General features: G+C 48.0%; 1 protein-coding gene across 3 annotated transcripts in view; it reads right to left on the bottom strand.

The window, feature by feature from the left end:
- Positions 1-22,771, bottom strand: part of HECTD4 (HECT domain E3 ubiquitin protein ligase 4) — a 177,505-nt gene that overhangs the window by 23,584 nt on the left and 131,150 nt on the right. For all 3 annotated transcript variants that reach the window (XM_080821201.1, XM_080821202.1, XM_080821203.1), the window contains exons 46-60: positions 21,614-21,775; positions 21,352-21,500; positions 20,987-21,066; positions 18,879-19,042; positions 18,006-18,243; positions 17,113-17,249; positions 16,546-16,672; positions 13,127-13,264; positions 11,499-11,635; positions 8,818-8,978; positions 4,446-4,627; positions 3,107-3,312; positions 2,691-2,821; positions 2,193-2,398; positions 178-357 (exon numbers count right to left, since the gene is read on the bottom strand). In XM_080821201.1, coding sequence (XP_080677327.1) covers positions 178-357; positions 2,193-2,398; positions 2,691-2,821; positions 3,107-3,312; positions 4,446-4,627; positions 8,818-8,978; positions 11,499-11,635; positions 13,127-13,264; positions 16,546-16,672; positions 17,113-17,249; positions 18,006-18,243; positions 18,879-19,042; positions 20,987-21,066; positions 21,352-21,500; positions 21,614-21,775 — 2,398 coding nt within the window. The remainder of the gene's footprint in view (positions 1-177; positions 358-2,192; positions 2,399-2,690; positions 2,822-3,106; positions 3,313-4,445; positions 4,628-8,817; positions 8,979-11,498; positions 11,636-13,126; positions 13,265-16,545; positions 16,673-17,112; positions 17,250-18,005; positions 18,244-18,878; positions 19,043-20,986; positions 21,067-21,351; positions 21,501-21,613; positions 21,776-22,771) is intronic.

The following is a 22,771-nucleotide window of genomic DNA, read 5'->3' as shown; positions in this document are numbered from 1 at the left end:
TTGGCTTCAGATTCTCTTTCCCACTCTCCTTCTGCCCCTCCTGCCCATGCTCTCTCTCAAAATAAATAAATACAAGCCCTTTTCAAATGACAGCAACCGAACAAGAGGCCACCAGCAGGAAAGTGCCTTCCTCAGCTAGCTCCCCCAGGCCCAATCCCGAGGGAAGGTAAGCCTTACCCAGCAGCTCCACAACCTGCAGGAGGACAGATGTCGGGATGGTGTCGGGCTCATCTTCGGATCTCCCTTCGCCATCCTCTGATCTCCAGGCCAGCAGCTGCTCCGCGAAGGCCATAGCCAGAGGGAACTCCAGGGGCAGAGAATGCAACACCAGCACGGCTCCAGGAGGCGGAGACACCCCTGGAAGAACGGCCAAGGAGCAAGGCTCATAATTGGCAGCACATGACCCGAATCAGCCTCAGAAAAGGACCCACCAGGTGTGTGTGTGTAAGAACAGGCCTGGAAAGCCAACCTGCTCATCTGCAGGTTGAAAGGAAATGGAACTGCCCAGCCCCCCTGCCCCCGCACTCCAGACCGAGTCACCTGCAGGTGCAGGAAGGGCACGAGGACATCCCTCCCAAGAGTCCACTTGTCGGTGTGACAAGGGACAAATGGCAGCAATGAGAATGGGGAAGGATAAACACTCTCCACCTGCTTAGATACCAACCAGCCTGATAAGCCAGCACGGAAATACTAAGTCAGACCTTAAAAGATACTTCCTTGGAATATTCCCAGATTGGTAAAGAAATAATAAGCCATTTTGTGTGGCTGTAATCCCACGAGACCATTAAGCTTGTATCAGGTTACAGAGTGGACCGGGAAGGGGCGCCCCAGACTAGCACTCCCAGGACCCTGGGCTTTCTCTCTCTCTCTCTTTTTTTTTTTTTTTTTTAAGATTTTATTTATTTTGAGAGCGAGAAAGAGAGAGCATGAGAAGAAGGAGGGGCAGAGGGAGAAGCAGACTCCCTGCCAAGCAGGGAGCCCGATGTGGGACTCGATCCCAGGACTCCAGGATCATGACCTAAGCCGAAGGCAGTCACTTAACCAACTGAGCCACCCAGGCGCCCGGGCTTTTTCTCTTATTACCTTGTGTCACTGCCATGGCTTGAATCTGGCCAGAGATGCTGCAGTGGGAGGAAAAAGGCCCTAAGGCCTGATTCCCCACTTACACCCTGCACCACACCCCAAGGCCTGCTGCGGGGCCTGACCAGACGTTAGTCAGGCCATCAGGAGCCTGGGGTCTTCGGACAAGTCAGGAGGAACCATGCTGACTGACCTGCGTTTTGGGGTGAATGTTCATATGGTGATGACCGAGGAGTTAGAAGATAAAGATCTTCTGCATATTTAATTACAAAGTTTAAAGAACAGCCAGTAGGCCAAGTAATGAGAAAAATCAGCCCTAATGAAGAGAGATCATCAAGTTGTTTAGCAAAGTCTCCTTTCATTTCATTCCTTAAAGATGTAAGGTCTCTAGGACAGGGGTTGTGGAAAAACCAAGACCCAATTTTTGCCTGGGAGGTCAACTACATTCCAGAATCCTCTGTAGCAAACCTGGGTCCCTCCTTTCTCATCAAATAGGACAGGAAGTGCAATGGAAGTCTGTGACCAGGTTTTCCTTGCCTCTGTGTGTTTTGTTGGAAGCAGTTAGGTGGCCCCGGTGCCTGGGGTGCAGAGGCGGGGGGTGGCCTCTGGGATCTGCAGAGGGGGAGCCAGTCCTTAACCCTAAACCCACTCGGGCTTAGCAAAGAATGCCGGGGAGACGAGACCCACTGGGCCTCCTGGCCCAGCCAGCGGGCTGTTTACCACGGAGACAGGCCACAGATGCCCACTGTGGCCTGGGCCCCAGGGATCCACTCGCACCCAAGAGAATCCAGTTTTAATGAGCGGTGGAGGAAGGCAGCTGGGATTATTGCTGCTAAAGGACCGCTCCGTTCAGGTCACTCTAAAGAGTGCACACTTGTGAAAGGAAAGGAAAGGAAATCCCCACGGATGTCTGGACAGCATCTGCTGGGCCTGCCCTGGGCAGGAAAGGCACTCATTTCATCTCCTGCCCCTAAAATACACTGCCCCGAGCCCTTCTGTTCTTTACTGACCACACACAGCAACATACAAGATCCTTTCTATCTCCACAAAGAAGAAAAGCCAAAAATAACTTCACAGTGTTCTTCTTACCAAGCGCTAACTCAGAGACATACCCAGCTTGATGTGGACCTTGTCTGTGGAGAGGATCACTGAAGGGTACTGGTTGGCGGTAGGCGGCGGCGTGAGGCCGGTGTTGGCCGGAGATGCATCCCGTGGGTAACAGACGGCCTCAATCAGGTTTAGCTGGCCGTTTCGCTTGACTTTGTGGCCAAGCCCGTACACGAGCACCCGTGCCCATGGCGCCTTGTATAAGGAGGAGCTGTGGAGCAAGGGGGGAGGGGAGGAGGGTCAGCAGGGTCCAGCTGCTCACACCAGGGAGGAGATGGAGAGTAAGAAGTGGGCATTTCTGAATCATTCCCACCACATCCTAGAAGGTCGTTCTTTATAAGGATGAATTTCCCAAACACAGAAATATGGGAAGAACTATAGGCTATTTTCAAATACGGTGCATGTTAACTAACGAGTAAAAACAACTTGAGCTTGTCTTCTGTCAGTTTCACCACACTCCAGTTTTCTCTCCCATTAGCTCTCCTAGAGAACGGGCCACTTACTCTTTGCGGAATCCAGACTGACTTTCTTTGCAAGACACGACGACAAAAGCCGCCCCAGGGAAATTAACATCCATGTTGACTTTGGACTCCGAAATCGGAAACTCCTCAGAGGGGAACTGCTCCGGCGCTGTCTGCAAAGAGATTTCACAAGAAAAGCCACAGGCCACACACGGGACAGCACTTCACCCCCCAACCCCCAGGCAAAGGACAGAGCCAACGCATACGCAGTCACAGGATCCTAGGGACAAGAAAGCCGTCTGGGAGGAAGGCCACTATGGATGGGACAAGATGGGAAAGCCACGAGGAAAAGGAGACTGGTTCGGCGGGGGTTGGGGAGTAGGGGAAGAGTGTGTGTCATTTTCAGCAAGCCAGTAAGACTTCTAATTAAAAGTTACAGGCCCAGTGCAGTCGTCTACCTGCAGGAAGGAGCAGATCTGTTTCGTCAGCTCCAGCAGGCTCTCCTCGCCCTGGTGCAGGGTCCGGGTGATGGCCACGTGGAGCCACTCTCTCACTGTCTGGGAGCTGCCCTGGTAGAAGAGGTCTGTGGCCGAGCAGTTCTGGGAGTGGACGCAATGCTGCAGAGACTGTGCCAGGAGGATGGAGCTGGAGCTGATGGTGCCATCTGGGACCAGGAAAGAAAACCTGAGTTCGCCAGGACCACAGACGCCAACGGCGGGCAGACGTGGGTGACAGCGAGCAGCCTGCCCGGAAGACCAGGATGGGGCAACTCGGACGGAGTGTCTCAGAGGAGACATTACTGATCAGATCCTGCAGGTTGGCAGGTTGGGGGTGGGGGTTCATATCAGCGGTCTAAATTTTTCCCTTCTTTTAAGCAACAAAACTGTTCCTAAAATCAAATCTGAAGTGGCGGCCCCAGGTCTATGAAACAGAAATGGAGCTGCTTGGATGCAGCGGTTCCCAGAGCCCGATCTACTCGTGTGCCCGGGCCCCTCCCGAGCTGCCCCAAGGAACTGCTAGGGAGTGTGTAAAGCTAGTGTGAGGTCATTATGGCAAAGCGTCTTCCACAAACACTTTAAAGCTGTCCAGATGTTTTGGAGCCTCTAAGTTCTTGGGGGTGGGCCAGGGGACCCCAGCACACTCACACTCACTGGGACCTCCACAGCTGGCAGATGCCCGCTAGGCGTTGAGGGCCGTCTGCCCTCTCACCTTGTGCTCCCGTCTTAGTTGCTAGGAGGCCAAGGGGAGGCTGAGGCGCTGGGGGAAAATAGGGGGTCACTCGGTCTTGGGCTGGGCTAAGCAGGTTCGTTGCTTGGCATTCACCAGAAGCCTCGCCAAGGGCCCCAAGGTTAGGAGATACACACAGCCTGGCCCACCGAAACAGCTCCACCAGAAGTCACAATGAACCAGTGAGGCCAGCTGTGGAGGAGCTCGGTAAAAGGTACATTTTCCTTTCTGAGCAATGCCTGTGACAATGACTGTGGCCACAGTACAGTGACAGGACTTCCTAAGTGATGTTTAATTTTCCTTGATCCACAATTTGGTCGGGACCCTCAGTGAGTGCTTAGCAGGTCAAGGACTAAACAGGTCACGTAGCATACTTCCATTTTTTAAAGCGAGCAAGTGCTGCCCAGATCATCGGGACTCTTTAGGGCTGTTTATCTACACCAGCTGAAGGCCTGTGTTACCCGGAGAGCGAGTCCCTCACCCCCAGTCTCCTGCCTGGGGCTGGGCTGGCGCATAGGGCCGCCCCACCCCGAGCTGTTGTCACCAGGCCGGCCAGAAGCCAAGGCTCACCTGGGAGGGGAGGGGCCAGGAGCTGATTGGACAGCAGCTGTAGATGCTCCAGGGTGATGTCCCGGATGGCGGGGATGTGGAAGAGGCGGGTGAACAAGTGTGGCAGCTTCGGGGCGAAGATGTTGAGCAGGGCCACGCGGCAGTACAGCCGGGCCAGCGCCGCCTCACATCGCAGCAGCTCTCTGTGGGGAAAGCGGGGGACGCGGTGAGCGCTGGGGCTCGGGCCAGGCCGCAAGCCTCTCTTCCGGCCCTGGATTCTGCACGCCAAGCTAGTCACTTCAGTCTCAAATAAAAAGTCATGTTTAAGTATGTTTGGATTTTCTCTACTCAGAAACCACCGTGGAAAAAGAAACAAAAACAGAATCCACACAAAACTTCTACGTGTATGTTCACACGAGTGTTAATCGGAGTGGTCCAAACTGGAAACAGCACAACGTCCATCAAGCGAGGAAAGGTAAATGCACACACTGGAACATTTGTTAGCAGTAAGGACGAAGCGCCAGAACCTGCTACGCCATGGATCAACCTTGAAGACATCGTGCCAAGAGAAAGAGGCCAGACATGAAGGGCCCCACAATACGTGGTTCCATCCACACAGGCTGTCCAGAATCAAGCAAATCCATAGAAACGGGACAAAGCTGAACTAGAGGAGAGAAGGGGCACGGGGTTTCTCTTTTATGAGATGAAAATGTTTTAAAAGTGATTGTGGTGAAGACAGTACATGTCTGTATATAAACTAAACACCCCCGACTTGTATGCTTTAAATGGGTGAGCTACACGGTCTGGAAACCACAGCTCACTAAAGCGCATATAAAACATTCACTGTGAACACTTTGTGTGATGAATTTCTGAAGTAATGAGCATTCACCTTGAATAATAGCTCATTAGTGACTAAACGGGACTCATTTAGAATTGCATCTCTTGGGGGCGCCTGAGTGGCTCAGTGGGTTAAAGCCTCTGCCTCAGGCTCGGGTCATGATCCCAGGGTCCTGGGATTAAGCCCCCATCAGGCTCTCTGCTCAGCATGGAGCCTGTCCCCCACCCCACCGCCTGCCTCTCTGCCTACATGTGATCTCTGTCTAATAAATAAATAAAATCTTAAAAAAAAAAAAAGAATTGCATCTCTTGGCAAATGATCTAATACCAAGCATAGGAGAGGTTCCCTGTATTTCTTAAACTAATCATCATTATTAAAAATTCTGGCATTAGCAAAGGAAGCAGTCAACAAAACCAAAAGATAACTGACAGAATGGGAGAAGATATTCACAAACGACATATCAGATAAAGGGCTAGTATCCGAAATCTATAATGAACTTATCAAACTCAACACCCAAAGAACAAGTAATCCAATCAAGAAATGGGCAGAGGACATGAACAGACATTTCTGCAAAGAAGACAAAAAGATGACATTTCTGCAAAAAAGACATTTTTCACACACGTGAAAAAGTGCTCAACACCACTCAGCATCAGGGAAATACAAATCAAAAGCACAGTGAGATACCACCTCACACCAGTCGGAATGGCTAAAATTAACAAGTCAGGAAATGACAGATGCTGGCGAGGATGCGGAGAAAGGGGAACCCTTTCTGTTGGTGGGAATGCAAGCTGGTGCAGCCACTCTGGAAAACTACATGGAGGTTCCTCAAAAAGTCGAAAATAGGGCTACCCTACGACCCAACAATGGCACTACTGGGTATTTACCCTAAAGATACAAATGTAGTGATCCGAAGGGGCACGTGCACCCGAATGTTTACAGCAGTGATGTCCACGATAGCCAAACTACGGAAAGAACCTAGATGTCCAACTACAGATGAATGGGTAAGAAAGATGTGGTATATATACACAGTGGAATATTACTCAGCCATCAAAAGAAATGAAATCTTGCCATTTGCAATGGTGTGGATGGAACTAGAGGGTATTATGCTGAGCGAAATAAGTCAATCAGAGAAGGACAATTATCATATAATCTCTCTGATATGAGGAATCTGAGAGGCAGGGTGGGTGGGTCGTGGAGGGTAGGGAGGGAAAAAAAAGAAACAAGATGGGATCAGGAGGGAGACAAACCATAAGAGACTCTTAATCTCGTGAAACAAACTGAGGGTTGCTGGGGAGAGGGGGAGGGAGAGGGTGGTTGGGTTATGGACATTGGGGAGGGTATGTGATATGGTGAGTGCAGTAAATTGTGTAAGACTGATGATTCACAGACCTGTACCCCTGGGGCAAATAATATATGTTAATATAAAAAAAATTCTCCTGGTATTAAGCACTTAACTAAAAAGGCAAGTTAGAAGCAGCCCTACTGTCTCTAAAAAGTCTAGGTTTAAAACCCACTTGGACCCATCAGGGCTCACCCTGTAGTGCCTACTGATCTGAATTAAATGTAATGCTGGTCTACCCTAACTCAGATTTGGGCATAACGATAACTGAAGAAGCCACATAAGACCTGGTGAGTTTGTACAGCTGTGAAGACAAACACAGCTGAGATGCCGCAATTAGGTGGTATCTTTCTCCTCTCCACCAGCCTGGAATATACTTACGCCAGACTTTAAAACAAACTGCCTCTATCTGCCTGTCTCCTCCCTCTGCAGAGGTTGGTTTGCTGAGTGCACGGGCACCGCTCAGAGGGGCTGGGCCAGCAACACAGAGGAGGTCGGAATAAAAGCCCTTACAGACTCCCCGCAGCTTCGTCCTCAGATTTGGGGCCGCAGCTGGGGTGAGACTATTTCGGGCCTGCCCAGTAGTCCCTGCAGACTATTAATGCCTCTGAGGCTACTGCTGAACCGTCTACCGCTCTGAGTCCTCTCCCAGCCACGTGAGTGCCTTAGGAAGAGCGTACCGCTGAGGGTATCTGTACTGCGATGAGAAATCCAGCCACTTTCTTGATCAAACAAACCCATGGGGCGGACTTCTTAGTTCTCCTGACACCGAGATCACCACCATAATCCCAAGAATAAATGTCCTACATCGACAGCCTGATTGTAACTTTACAAAGCGCTTTCTTGCCTTCTTGCTCAGCTGCTAATCAAAGGTCATTAAATTACATTTATCAGAGACATTTGCTAAAAATACAACTCACTTACGAAATAGAGCTTTAAAAACTTAAAAAAAAATTTTTTTTTTTAGAATTTTATTTATTTATTTGGCAGAGAGAGATCACAAGTAGACAAAGAGGCAGGCAGAGAGAGAGGAGGAAGCAGGCTCCCCGCTGAGCAGAGAGCCCAATACGGGGGCTCAATCCCAGGACCCTGAGATCATGACCTGAGCCGAAGGCAGAGGCTTTAACCCACTGAGCCACCCAGGGGCCCGAAACTTTAAAAACTTTTAAGAGTATCATATTGATATTCAAGCCTGTATGTTTTGGGATCCCTTTCAACAGATACTTTGAGTTTACAACTTGAGCCAGGGTCCCGATCAGACAATGGGGGGCTCTGGAAAAGAATGAGACAAAGTCTCTGCTTTAGGGAACCTCACAGTCTAGGAGGAGGAGACACAGCACAGTGAATAAAGTAAACCAAACTCGCACAAACTCGCAGGCAAGAACATTAGGTCCTAGAGAGGGAGTGAGATGCGGCGCTAGGACAACACGTGGCTTCCTGCTTATGTTAGACGGGGAGGCAAAGCCTCTCTGGAAAGGTGACAGAGTGAGATCTGAATGATAAGAATGAGACAGGCACGCAAAGTTCAGGGCAAAGCACTCCGGGCTGAGGGAAGAGCACGCGCAGAGACCCCGTGGAGGACACGAGCATCGTGTCTGAGAGGCATGGAAAGTCCAGCACTGCTGACAGAGAGTACACGAGGAAGCAGAGACTTTGGGGCCCAGGCAGGGCTTTCGTGAGTCAGGTTAATGGTTTGAATTCTACTCCAAGGGAAATGGAAAGCCACGGCATGTGTGGATTAGAGGAGAGAGACAATCCACGGAGGGCAGGCATGTGCTTCCTTAGAGACCTCTGCCCAGTGCTAGGCACAAAGCGCGCACTCAGGAGTAAACACTTTGTTTGCTCAGTGGAGAAATGAGCTGGCTGCTCCCACCAGGCCTGGACATCCTCTTTGTTACCTCTTCTAGACTGGCTTTACTCTTTACAGCTTTTCCACTCTCTTCCAGATCTCCAGCCCTGCCTCCACCCCCCCACCCCCCCCACCCCCCACCCCCCCCGCAGCTCACAGCAGAGAGCCTGCGGCAGAGGCGGGGTGACACCAGATCGCACAACATTTCTTCCCAACTCCTGCCATTTTGCTGTTACTTTACTAGCTTCCGTCTCTCTTTCTAACTCTCAGCTTTGAAGGAAAAGCTTGTCAATGACAAGCGGTACACGTGGTAAAGACATCATAAGTGAACTCCTGTGATCCACTAGAAAGAAGGGCTCAGTCTTACCTGTGAATCTGAAGGTTGGTATTGTCCAGCGTGACCAGCCCATTGGTGGCCGTCCTTCGGTAGCCTGCCGGGGGCCTCTCCAGCATATCAATAGGGTACCAGTACCGGACCAGCACGCCTTCACTTCGGAGGTACGTTTCCACCTGCACTAACTCATTTACCTACAACAGTTAAATAAAAGGTCTATTTGACTTTTGGGGCACTGAATTGTCTCCCCTGAAGTTTTAAAATACATATGTATATATATCAAAGTTTTATGGTAATAAATGTTAGTTTCATGTCACTGAATCTCTAAAAGGTCAAAGACATCTGGCTAATATTGACAGTGTGTTTAGCTTTTTCATACTGGTTTTCAAATTTTAACTGGTATGTAATCATGAATTAGAAATTTAAGACAGGGGCGCCTGGGTGGCTCGGTTGGTTAAGTATCAGAATCCTTGGCTTTGGCTCGGGGCCTGATCTCAGGGTTGTGGGAATGAGCCTTGTATTGGGCTCCTCGATGGGCATGGAGCCTGCTTAAGATTCTCTCTCTCCCTCTGGCCTTCCCCCAACTCTAATAAAAATTAAAAAAAAAAAATTTAAAGACAACAGTGCTGTATTTCAGTCAAAATTCAGTGCATATTGTTTTATGTTCACTGTTTTTATGCTGACGACTCTGTAAAAGCATGGGGTGCTTGGGTGGCTTGGACAGGTTGGGGGTCCAACTCTTGATTTTGGCTTGGGTCGTGATCTCAGGGTCGAGGGACTGAGCTCCACGTTGGGCTCTGTGCTTAGTGGGGAGTCTGCTTCTCTTTCTCTCCTTCTGCTCCCCACCCCACCCCCCCGCTCATGCTCTTAAATACATAAACCTTTGAAAAAAATAATAATTTTGGAAAAGCAGGAAATCTGATAGCTCTATTTTATTGCAGGAAAGTAAAAAAGTAAACTCATACATATAGGCTTTGGATTTAAATATGAACGTAATTTTTGTTACGTTCAAAATCAAACTATTTGAGAAATGGTACCTAAATAACAGAATTATTTGAACAAATTTTCTATTTTTCTAATTTATACTTGCACATATTTCCACTGCTGAGAAACACAGTGAGTTACATACTTTCTGATAACCAGGATCAGAAGTTCATATCAGAAGGCAGTGGGAAATTAATAGTTTTACTAATGGAATTTTCTACTTAGATGTTCACCTTAGTAAGCCACCAGTCAATAACCTCTCTTAAAAATTTAATGATTCAGGGTGCCTGGGTGGCTCAGTCGGTTAAGCAACTGCCTTCAGGCTCAGGTCATGATTCTGGAGTCCCGGGATCGAGTCCCACATCGGGTTCCCAGCTCCATGGGGAATCTGCTTCTCCCTCTGACCTTCTCCCCTCTCATGCTCTCTCACTGTCTCTCTCTCAAATAAATAAATAAAATCTTAAAAAAATTTAATGATTCAAGGGGCGCCTGGGAGGCTGAGTCATTTGAATGTCCAACTCTTGGTTTCGGCTCAGATCATGATCTCAGGGTTTAGCTCGAGCTCCACGTTAGGCTCTGTGCTCAGCAAGTGGTCTGCTTGAGAGTCTCTCCCTCCTCCCTCGGCCCCTCCCTGCTGCTCACATGCGTGCACTGTCTCTCTCAAATACATTGAAATCTTTAAAAAAAATTAATGATGCATAATTAAGTTTGGGTGAAAGGGAGTCAGTGAAAATGTAAAGCTTTCCATTTCACACCATTAATGGTACCTAACATGATCTGCTGCTGTATCTCTGTCTGGACAGATTCTAGTTTATCTATGGGGCAACAGATCCTTTTTCATCAGAGACTCTTAGGCTTGAACTATGTATTAGGTTCATCAGCTTTTCTCGCCCAGGAAACTTCTCACATGCCAGCACGTGCATGAAACCTTAGGATTGTGGAGTCATCACTTTCACACAGGACCCTGTTTTCAAAAGAAAGCTTTGGCTTTGTCTGGATGCATTTTCTGTTCCTTTTTCCCCACCTGTAACACCCCCACCCCCAACCGGAGAACGCCATGGGTTTAACACACTCGTGTTGCATACTGGAAAACCGAGGCGGAGAGAACCAGCAAGATGATGTGATCAAAATCATAAAACTATTTCTTTTACTTGTGTCTGTAACGGTCATGACAAAGATAGACCATCCATTTGTCAAGGACCACGGGAGAATGTTCCTGGGACTTGGGTAGGAAGAATAGAGGGATGGTCTGAACATGGCTGACAAAATGATGGCAGAGGCAGCGTGGTCTGAAGGGGGCTGACAGCACAGCATTAAGAGCTTATCATCATCGATCATCAGCCCTGATCTGGGCCCATGAGAAAACCTCAGGAAAGCCATTTGGTGTGAGCAATTAGCTCACTTTCTTCATCCCTAATCTGAAGAGTAATCCATCTGCATGATTGGCTTTTTTTTTAAAGATTTATTTTTTTAATCTGAAAGAGAGCAAGTGAGTGAGAGCAAACATGAGCAGGGGTGGGGGAAGGGCAGAGGGAAGGGGTCAAGCAGACTCCCCGCTGAGCAGGGAACCCAGCGTGGGGCTCGATCCTAGGACCTTAAGATCATGACCTGAGCCGAAAGCAAACGTTTAACCCAACTGAGCCACCCAGGCGTCCCTGCATGATCGCTTTTTAAGGCACATGGAAACTGAGCATGAATGTCTCTGCGTATATAAAAGGCTGTTTACTCACTGAATCAACATCTAAGACAACTCCATGAAGCCCAAAGGTTTTCAGCATCCCCCGGATGGCGAATTTTGGCAGAGCAGTTCCCACAGTACTGCTGGCTACGTTGTTGCTGTCAGGAGAGCGGGTTACTACCGTGAGGCCTGAGGAGGGCAGAAGGAGAAGTTTTTTCAGAAGCAAGTACCATCATCATCTTGGCTCTACAGCATCTAACAATACCTCAGTTTATCTGTAACTAAAAAGGTACAAATCTTCAGTCTTGAAGATCGTACAACAAAACGTTGTGAGAACTCTCATAATCAAAACCAAGTAAGCCAACTAAAAAAATTGACAAGGGATTTGAATAAACACTTCTCCAAAGAAAAACGAAGATACACAGGAAAAGATGTTCCATGTCATTAGTCATTAGGGGGACAAGCCCAAGCCACAATAAGACCCCACTTCGCACCCACTGGGATGGCTACAATCTAACCAACAGAGAGTAGTAAGTGTTGGCGAGGATATGGAGAAAATGGAAGCTGTATACATTTCCGGTGGGAATGTAAAATGGTGCACTTTGGAAAATCGTCTGGCAGTTCCTCAAAAAGTTCAATTTATCATAGGACCCAGCAATCCCACTCCTACGTATCTACCTGAGAGAAAGGAAAACACACATTCACAACTGCATGACTCATAACAGCCTGAAGTTAGAAACAACACAAGTGTCCATCATCTGATCAGTGGATTAAAAAATGGAGTATTTTTGTATTATGGTGAGATAATACTCCGCACACTAGAGTATTATCTCACCATAAAAAGGGACAAAGTACTAACACATGCTACAACATGTGTGCACCTTGAAAGACTGTGCTGTACAAAAGAGGCTAGACCCAAAGACCCCATGTTATAGGATTCCATTCATAGGAAATGTCCTGAAGAGGCAAGTCCATAGGGACAAAAAGTAAATTAATGGGGCTCAAGGGAAGGAGAAATGGGGAATGGTGGGGGTACAGGGGCTCTTTTTGGAGGATGAAAATGTTCTGGAATTAGAGGCAATGGTTTGGTGGTTATACAACCTTGTGAATCTACTAAAAACTGAACTGCATCCTTTAAGAGGGTAGATTTTATGGTATGCAAATTATATCTAAAAAAGAAAAAGAGAAAGAAAAAGTATATTTCTGCCCCTGTTCCTGATGTTCTCATATTTTTGTGAAGGTCTGATAATGAGTGGTTTCCAGTTTTCTTTTTTGTGCTTTTCTTTATTTTCATTTCCTCAAAAAATGCAATAGATTTTTAATCAAAAGAATAAACACGTTCTATTAAAATTCTAAAAAGCAGCGCAACCACACATTCATGGTTCTAGCTCAGCAGGCCTGACCTAAGCTGAGAGGCCTATCTGGACCCCTCCCCACCCATGCCCCATTTCTCCCTCTGCGGGTGCCAGCGAGCTCCCACAGGAAGCCGGCCACAGGCGGCCACCGGAGGCCACACAAGCTTTAGGGCCTCACAGAAGAGAGGCTGTGAGAGGTCCTGTCATTCCGCAAAAGGAGAGTCACCCCAGGGGAGCTCACAGCTGCTCTGCTCACACTCAAGTGAACACCCAACCCCTCATTCCACAGGAAGCTTCACAGACAAAGTAGGAGGGAAAACAGAACCTTTTCGAACTTTATCAATTGTGAACTTGTTCGCTTCGTCTTTAATGTCTTCAATGGTGGGAAGATACAAGTCTCTTGGGATACCGCCGTTCTCCTCGTAGAGGAATTCAACCGTCTGTCGGGCAATGTCCACCATACCTAAAAAAATATGACTGCACTGGTAACTCTCCGAAGAGTACACGGTCTTCGGATCAACCATAACACTGACTCATACTGAGAACGACGAGTTAAGAGAATCCTTCAAACACCGTCCACGGAAGTGTAGAGCCTTTTGAGGAAGGTAATTATGGGGGTCTAGCAACTTTAAAACACTCGATGCCCCACTTGTCGGAACGCCTCAAATTTCTCCCACAGAAACACAAGCATGCGTGTGTAAAGATCCATGAGCAGTCCCTGCAGCACCGCTAGGAAATCCCAAAATGGAGACAAGGAAAATATTCAGCAATACAGAATGGTTAAAAATCATGGGACATTATTATGCAGTCATTTCATTTGAGTCAAAAGAACCAAGTAGAGGACAAATGGAGGGTAAGAAGTGAGGGAAGGTTTGCTTCTTACTTTGTACGTTTTTGTACTGCGCGATTTTTACAGCAAACACGTGTTGCTTAAGACAGACAGAGCTCCACCAACTTCTCCTACCCAGCACTGGAACTGGCTGTGTTCTTCCTTCCCAAGGGAGAACACATCACTGCGTTCACCAGCAGTAACCACTATTAATTAATAAACGCAGTCAACACATGTCCCTGAAGAGACGGCCCTGCGGGGTGAACGGGGAGGTGGGGTACAACATCTCCACCCGCCGGCGCGGCCGTAGCTCCCACGCTGCATGGGTTCAGACACGGGGGCGGCCACAGGCGCTGCCGCGCAGGCTGATGGCCTGCACACCCGTCTCCCACTCCTTTACTTGCTGGCCTTGCTGGAGGGGAAAGGCACAGCAATTTTCGGAGCACGCTTTAGGAGGAGGAGGCTGCAGTTAGAGAAGGATGCCTAGAGAAAGAACTGTCAGAGAGAACAGAAGTGTGGCCTGATATTGGAAGATGATGGAAAAATCATCTTTGCAACTTTTTCCAAAGGAACGGGGGACAGGAGAACAACTCCTCTGCTGTCGACCCAGCAGGAATCCAGGAACACGGGAAGGATGCCGAGTTCAACCACGCTCAGGACAGGGTGAGGTCAGTAACCTTCCTTGGGGACTGGACAACAGGAGGCTGGTCTACCTCACGGGGGTGGCCCTTTGGGGACCACGAGCCATCCCCCAGCCTTTTTCACCTCTGCCACTGCTACAATGAAGATTATATTCAAAAGGTGAATGTTTTAGGTTTAAACTAATTTGGTTCATATGACTGGTCATAGCACACAGACGGATTCCAAGAGGATGCCTTGGCAAGAGGCCACATTAGGGGCTGGAGGCCCGTCTGGGGGACTCATCAGTCTCCCTCTGGTCCAGGGCCACTTTTGGATGATCAGATTTTCTGTCCGCTGTCTGTACCTTCCCCCAACCACTCTGGGAGCAGAAAAAGAGGAGGCACCCTTGGTCACAGATGCTGAGGATGGCTCTAGCACCAAAGGGGAAAAGAGAAGAAATCCTAATGTAAGCAGAAACTGTGTCAAAATAAAGGCAACCAATGATCACATACAAGGGCTTTCCATCTGCACACTGTAAATTCTCTCCCCCCCTTTCTTACTCTCTCCAAAGTGTTAAGAAGCAGCAGCCCCTCTGAAAACATGCTTTATGTTTCTCAGGGGAAACCAGATGTCAGCCCGTCAGCTCGAGATCTCCACTCAAATAGCAGGTTGTCAGAGAAGCCACGCAAGACTGGCCCGGCCGAGGTACACTCGTGCCGGATCCTGATCTACCGTGCAGCCCCGACCACAGGTCGCCTGCCGTGGCCCACTGGGTGCTTCCCTCACCAGGGGCCCGTCGCCCAGGAGGCAGGCTGACTACAGAGACAGGTAGTGGATGAACGGATGGCTCAACACATGCCACCGAATCGAAGGCCTCCCGACGCTGAAGCCCGAGCTGCGTGCGTGCCTCGAGGCGGGAGGCAGTGCACCTGCCATTGCATTAAGTGAGAGTCGTTCGAACCTGAGAGAAGGTCTGTTCTGCCCTCTGACAAAGCACATGAGGGCATTTCCTCTCAGATGCTAAAAACAGATGGGGAAGAGCAAACTATCTCTGAGATCTACTACGTTGAATTGTGTTGCTCCTTTGCTTACCACCTCCCAGTGGCTTCCCATCTTGCAGAGAATAAAATCCAAAGTCCTCACGCGCCCGACACTTTTCCCTGCCCCTTGCCTCGTGCACTCCCACCAAGGGTCTTCCTGATGTCATTCCCTCTGTCTCAAACTCAAGAGTAGAACAGATTTACTACTTATCTGCCCCAGAACTGTGTTGGCAGTTGAACCCGGGCTCTGATAAGAGCAGGAAGCAATCCCGCCATGTCACGGGAGGTGTGGCTATGCCCGCAGGTTGTTTAAACAAGATCATTTCACTGTCATACGCCTCAGCTTCGGGGATAGAAAGCATGAAAGGAAGTAAGTAAAAATCAAACCATACATTGACACATGCTGATTCAGTCCTGGTGCCAATGCAGGAGAAAAGTATTCACTGGATATCTGGGACTCGGCATATTAATTGGCCAAAAAACGAAGGTCTAGTGGGGGCTTTTCTTTTTATTTGGTCCTAAGCTCAGAACCAGCTCAAAGAGGAGCAAGGCTGCTGACATAGGACAAAAATGAGAAATTTCTTACACACATCCCTGAGGCCCCACGTTTGGGGGACAAAAGCAGGTGCTTCACAAGATGAGGAAAATCCTCAAAACAGAAATTAGCTACCTGCACTCAAGACTCACGAACAGTCCACTGTCTGGGGTCAAACTTCGCATTATTCTTTGCTAGAGAAACTATGCTTATGGAAGAAAAATCCCACCATCGTTACCACAGTGACATCTAGAACCATATTAACTGAACACTTACTCTGTGCCAGGCACAGTTCCTAGGAGCTTTACCTGTGTTAAAGCACTTATTTCTCATATTCATAAAGGTGGTCACCATCACTGATTCCGCGTTAAAGGGGAGGAAAGCCCAGCATGCTTCAGTAACTGTCCCAAGGTCAGACAGTCAGCAAATAGCATAGCTGTAACTTGAGAGCCCAAATTATTAACCCCCAGGCCATCCAACTTCCCAGCACAACCATTTCAGCAGCCCATCAACCCAAACATGGAGTTAAGCTGACAAGCAGGGAAAAGGCTGGCAATGGAAGCCGAAGAGCGCAGAGCTCAGGAAAGGACAGGTAGAGGACGCGGTTAGGTCTGGCCTGACGTTAGACGAGCCCCTCTTTCCTGATTTATTGTCTGAGTTTCATCTAAGCACAGCTCATGTCATGATGTAGCTCACAAGGAAAACATAAAGCACCAGACCTAGTTGTAAAGCACCCTTGATCTGGTCCAGGCCGGACTTCCGCTCTGCCTCATTGCGGAAGCGTCTTCGGATAGTAGGAAACACCTTGGTCTCCCAGGCTTTCACCAGTAGGGCGTAGTGGTCCTCCTGGAAGAGGAGGCAAAGGCATGAACAGAGAAGCACCTCATGCGGACGTCAGCCCTTCCCTGACCTACATGTCTGACCTACTCCAAGGCCAGCAGCAGAATCACGCCCTCAGATGCCAGGGCAGGCAACAGCCCCAACTGTGGCAAGCCCTTCCTTTCCCTCTGAAGCCAAGTAAGCCCTCCACACGGTCCCTGACCCAGTGCTGAATCATTAGCAGGGTACTCCATTTCTCCCACAGCCAGATCGGTACTGGGCCTAAGAGCTTAGCAGGTACTGCTACTGATATGTGGTTTCAAAGATGAATGTTCCAGAGCTACCGTTCAAACTCAGGGACATAACTGGACGTGTCACCACTCTGGCCTTGCACCCTCAGATCAAAATCATTCCTGGTGGCTCGTCCTGGTCACCAGGGAGCCGCGCGAGCACTGTGGGCCTTGTACCTGGGGAACATCGTCATCATCCTCGTCATCACTTTCATCGTCTGCGATGGGAGGTGGGTGGGGGTCTGGGCCCGAGGTGATGAAATTCTCATAGCTGAGTTCTACTTTATAATGACAGGAGGTGTCACTGTCATATTCTGTAACAGAGCACAGTGACAGTGAATTCTAGGCAAGAGCAGGCCAGAAAGATCATGAACTTCTCTCCCCCCTAGACAAACCAAAATCTCCTCATTTGTGAGAAAGACTTCTAGCACTTGAAGGGATTCTGAAGGAGCCATGGAGTAACTAATCATGTATCACGATCCTGATTCTGAAAATCGTTTCTATGGATAGAATTCATGCCATTCAGAGAAAAATTTGACAAGTTCTTCATCAGGAGAAAGAAGTAAACAAAGTCTTAAAACAGTCTGCAAACCAGGCCAGTTACAGTCTGCACACAATCAAATTTTTTATTTGATTATGAAAGGAGAGCTTTTTCAGTGAGCACCTAACACCTACCACCTAGATTCCACAATTAGTATTTTATCATTCTTTGATGACCTCAGTTGTTTTTTTTTTTTTAATGACCTCAGTTTTAAAACAACTTAAATAATTAATATTTTAAAAATAGAGGCAGCCACAAAATTCTGGGGCTTTTCGCCATCTTATAAAAAGTGGAAAGTCTTTCCGGCTTGCATTTCCATGTGGTGATGCTCTGCCGGCACTGAGGAACGGCAGGCTTCCTGGATGTGGGGAAATGTACCTTCTAGTCAGCCAAAGTACAGTGTCCCCATCTCCTGCTCCCCATTTTCTTTCACTGGGCCCACTAGAGAGTGCCCACATTGGCTGGGTCATGAGTCAGCAGCGCCTGCATTCCCAGGAAGCAGTGGGGGCGCCGGGAGGCGGCGACTTACGCTGCTGAGCAGTGGCCACGGCAGCAATGCGGCACGGTGGCCCGTGAGTGCCCGGGTCGGACGCGATACTGGTGCCGGCGTCGTTGTCGCTATCAGATGCCATGGCGAAGGGCAGGGCCTCAAAGTTAGCGCTGATCTCCTCGGCCAGATCGGTGCACAGGTCGGCGGCGTTGCGGTGGGCCTGCCCTTCAGCATAGGCGAAAGGACGGGAGCCAAAGTTAGCTCGAGTCTTGGTGTTCTGGGAAGGAGAGCAAATAAAGGATTTGAAAGGGGTTAGGTTTGTTTATTTAACACTCCAAGACGAATGTCACTCAACATCAAACCAGAGGAAGGGCCCCAGCTCTGGGAGAGCATGTGGAACGAGACAGAGGGGTCCGTGTAACTGCGTGCCCTGGGGCTGAGACGGAGCCCTGCACAGGTCACTGCCTCCCCCCACCCCCACCTCACTCTCCCAACCCTATGCTACTCAGACAGTGACCGTCCCTGTCCCCAACACTGTTCCTTCCTGCCTGATGCTGCTGCACAAGCTGCTCCCTTCACCGGGGACATGTTTCTCCTCTGATTTTGCCAAGTTAAGGCCAGTTAAGCCAGACCTGGCTCAAGCATTGCTTCAAGGTAGGGGGGACATGGTCAGATTGGCTTCCATAAAGCCTATGATCTGCAATCATACCGTGATGGTTAATTTCACTGTCAGTTTGGCCACGGGATGCCAGACTAAACATTATTATGGGGTGTGTCTGCGAGGGTGCCTCCGGATGAGATGAGCATTTGAGTGTGGGTTCAGTAGAGTACACATCGCCCTCCCCAGTGTGGTTGAGCATCATTCAAATTCCTAAGGAGAACTCGTTTTCCTTCCCAGTAAGATTAACCTGCCTTTTTCTGAATGTGAACCACAGGCCACATCCCACCAGAGACGTCTTCGAGATACGGGGACAGGCGCTGCCCACAGTAGGTGAAGTACACCCGGCCCTTGGCTGGCTGCCCCGGAGGAGGGGGGGTCCCCTCGGTTCTCTCCCAGCCAATTCCTGCCACGTCACCTACGGCAGAGAACGGGAAGGAGACATCTTGTTTTCCCTTTTACTGATTATTAAAGAAACTTCCAAACTGCAACCAGCATGATGAGGCCACATATCACTGACTATCTTTATTTATGCCACTAATTACATCTGAAAAAGTCCTGAAGTTACGTATTGCACTTGAGTAAATATAAAGTAACACAACAGAGATAATTTTAAAAAGAGAACGCAAACTATTCACAAGAAAATGCCTAGTGTCTAAGTTACACATTAAATTTAGCCTTTATTTTCCTGGCAGCCAAGACAAAAAGGGAATTAGGTAGGATTTTTTTTAAAATAGAGAAATGTAAGTTTTCCCCTTTTGATACACAGAAAATTACTTATGGCACAAAGATAAAAAGGTAGTATTTTCTCGGTAAGTCTGTGGAAGATTCAGAAATGGTCTTAATACTACAAAACCCAACCCACAACGTAAGCTAGAGGTACATGCTTAAGTCACTTTCTGTCCCACCTGCTACTTATATGTGTAAGGCATTTTTGTTGGAAGCGAAGACAAGCCAAGGTGCTCTCGGATGAGGAACTGAATAGGACAGAGCTCAGAGACCAAGAGGAGCGTGCCCACCACATCAGCGCTCCCGTGCTGGCTGCTCCAGACACGCTGCTCACACATGGGGCCATAGGATTAGTCCCTCAGTGTGAACTCTTCACGAAGCGCATGGAGTTCTACGATTCTGCTTTTGATTACAGTCTCTTATGCTCCAGATACCACTAGGATGGGCTTCCCAAAGCCTGGGACTTAATCACCGTTTCCCATGGCATCTCCAGGGCCCAGAGAAGTACCCGGCACATGGGAGATGCCCAGCAAGTATGTACTGATGAACAGACAGCAGAAGTGTCGGTACAGAGGTTAAGATTCTGCTGTAAAAAGTGAGTTCTTAATTCCTACCCAGACACATTTCTCTAGGATGAGGGTGGCATGTTTGCCTGAGGTCCAGTCCAAAACTTTCTCAAACAGCAAATTGTGACTGTTTTGTGCTGGAAACACTTAAGTGCTCAGCTGAAATGTCCTAGTTTTGCTCCAGAAAATGTGAGAGCAGTAACTGTCAGGAAATTATCTCTAAGCCATAACTTGACCACTGCACTCCCTGAAAGGTGTAATTTAACAAGCAGCTCCCTAAGTGAAGTGATGGCAAAATCACCCCCAGCCAGCTGCGCGAGGTGACCTGATGGATCGAGGGACTTATTATTCCCCATGTGAGCCGCCCAGACCATCTTCCATGTAGGACAAGTTCAGCTTCCTCAGAAACGATGCTAGGATGTACTGTCTGAAACTAAGTAGCCAACATGTCTGGGGGCTTCTAATGGCAAGAGGACAATGCCTACACTTTGCTCTTCTGCTGGAGCAGGAAGGACTGATCCCAGTTCATCCATACAGAGAAAGATACTTATTTGGAGGCTAAAAAGAAGAGGGAGAAGGGTTTTTATTGTTGTTTTAACTGAATCAATGGTCTACGTGACTCAAACTTCTGGGCAGATGTGTCGAAGCAGGACCAGATGGTTAGGCCCCCAAGAACAAAGTGTACAGCACGTTAGCTACAGATAACGCATTCTGCAAGTTCCTCAGGGCTGGCGATAAACTTTTTTTTTTTTAATCTATTTATCTGCTCATCAGTGAAAAGCTGACAAAAGACTCAACTTCAAAGAGAAGCAAAAATCTCGTGTTTTTCTAAGGATGCAGGAACGAAACTCTTATAATGGCCTTATAATGGCCTCCGGAAAGGAGTGGTTTAGTGTAAACTAGCAGACAGCAATGACAAGTACTTGGCTTTCACTAAAAGACAAATTGCCCATTTCCAGTTGCCAAGTTTCTTTACTTTTAACCTGTTTAGACAAAATCTGGGAACAACAGAAATACACAGGGTGTTTTAAAAAAAAAAAAAAAAAAAAAGCTCCCGCCACACTCACCAGGAGACAGAGTCACGTCCAAGCGCACGCTCTTCCACTGTAATAAACTGGAGCCATTGTAGTGCACGGCTCGGCCATTGCTAGGAAATCGAGCAAAGCAAAGTCAAAGCCAAGGCTGACTGGCCAACACAGAGGCAGTTAAGTAGTAAACAGGCTCAGGGGCTTCAGTAGCACAAGAGTAATGACCAGAGCAACCCTAAGAGCTATTCTCCTTGCCTCAACCTGAATATATTTCCAACTGGTATTTTAAACAGTTTTGGAGGTTGAGACTATAATATTATTTTAGTACTAAAACACCCACACCCACTACCTTTTTTTTTCTTTTTTTTTTTTTTTTTTTAGCAACAGCAATAGTAGCCACTTACTTATGGAAAAGACAAGTGCCCACTGGATTAGTCCAAGCCCCATCTCGTTTCTCTGCTTCTGTAGCAAAGCCAAAGGAAACGATTGGTCCTGTGTCGTCATCAGTATCTCCATAGGAAACAATTTCAATTTCCCAGTAAAAAGATGGGGCCTGAGGAAACACCAGAAGTGGGCAGGCAATCAGAGGGCTCCAGCTGGGCCCCTGAAACTCGCTTTTTCTTTCAAAGATGAAGGAAATAGGCAAGAGATCGTGTGATTTCTCACCTGAACGGGCAGTGGTGAGGTGGCATAGATAAATGTGCCCCGGGGCAGACCACCCCCAGCGCTGGGGTCAGCCAGGAAGGTGACGGAAGTAAGGTGCGATGAGAACATGCAGGCTCGGACGGGCGGGAACACTCGTGAGGGGCTCCAAGTGATCTCTTTGGGCTACAATGGGGGAAAAAGGCCTCATTCAGTACAAATTCCTTTAACCTCTCAAAGAAGAAAATTTTTTATCTAGTGGTATTATAATATAGGTTCATCTTTTAAGAATAGATCTTGTTTTTACAAAGGAAACTATATTTAAAAAAAAGGCAGTCTAGGGGCACTTAGGTGGCTCAGTTGGTTAAGCATTTGCCTTTGGCTCAGGTCATGATCCCAGGGTCCTGGGATCGAGCCCCGTGTCGTGCTCTTTGCTCAGCAGGGAGCCTGCTTCTCCCTCTTCCACTCCCTCTGGCTGTGTTCCCTCTCTCACCATCTCTCGCTCTGTTAAATAAATAAATAAAATCTTAAAAAAAAGAAAGAAACTGGAGATGATGCAGATACGCAACAAGAAAAGCCTGAGTGGGGAAACTGAGGCACAAGGGTACACTGGACTATTAAGTTTCTACTGATTGATATGGAAAGGCAGTCATCATCTATGGAGGCAGAGAAACTAGATGCAAAACAGTGAACAGCAGAGATTCGTTGTCATACAAAAAATACAGGGACCTATCATGCTGTTATACTGACAACGCTAAATGGAGATGTTGACATTTTAGGTGACATTTTGTCTTTTATATATATTTTTAATTTTGAAATAGTTTCAAACCTATAGAAAAATTGTTAAGAAAATGGCAATTTTTGTACACTCGTACCTAGATGAACCAATTTTTTGAGATACAAATTACATAACATACAATCCACCCATTTACAGTGTGTAATTCAATGGTTCTTAGCAAATGCAGCATTGTGCAACCATCACCACCATCAAATTTTAGAGTGTTTTTGTCCTTCTTAAGTCCCTACCTGTTAGCAGTCACTCCTCATTCCCCGCATCCCTGCAAGTCTCTGGCAAGGACCCATCTGCCTTCTGTCTCTAGATCTGTCTGTTCTGGACATTTCAAATAGATGAGAACCCATAATACACGGTCTTTTGTACCTGGCTTCTTTCACTCTGCGTAA

Source organism: Martes martes (genome assembly GCF_963455335.1).
Source record: "Martes martes genome assembly, chromosome: 13".
In the NCBI taxonomy this organism is placed as follows: domain Eukaryota; kingdom Metazoa; phylum Chordata; class Mammalia; order Carnivora; family Mustelidae; genus Martes; species Martes martes.
This window is presented reverse-complemented; position numbering and strand designations above follow the sequence as displayed.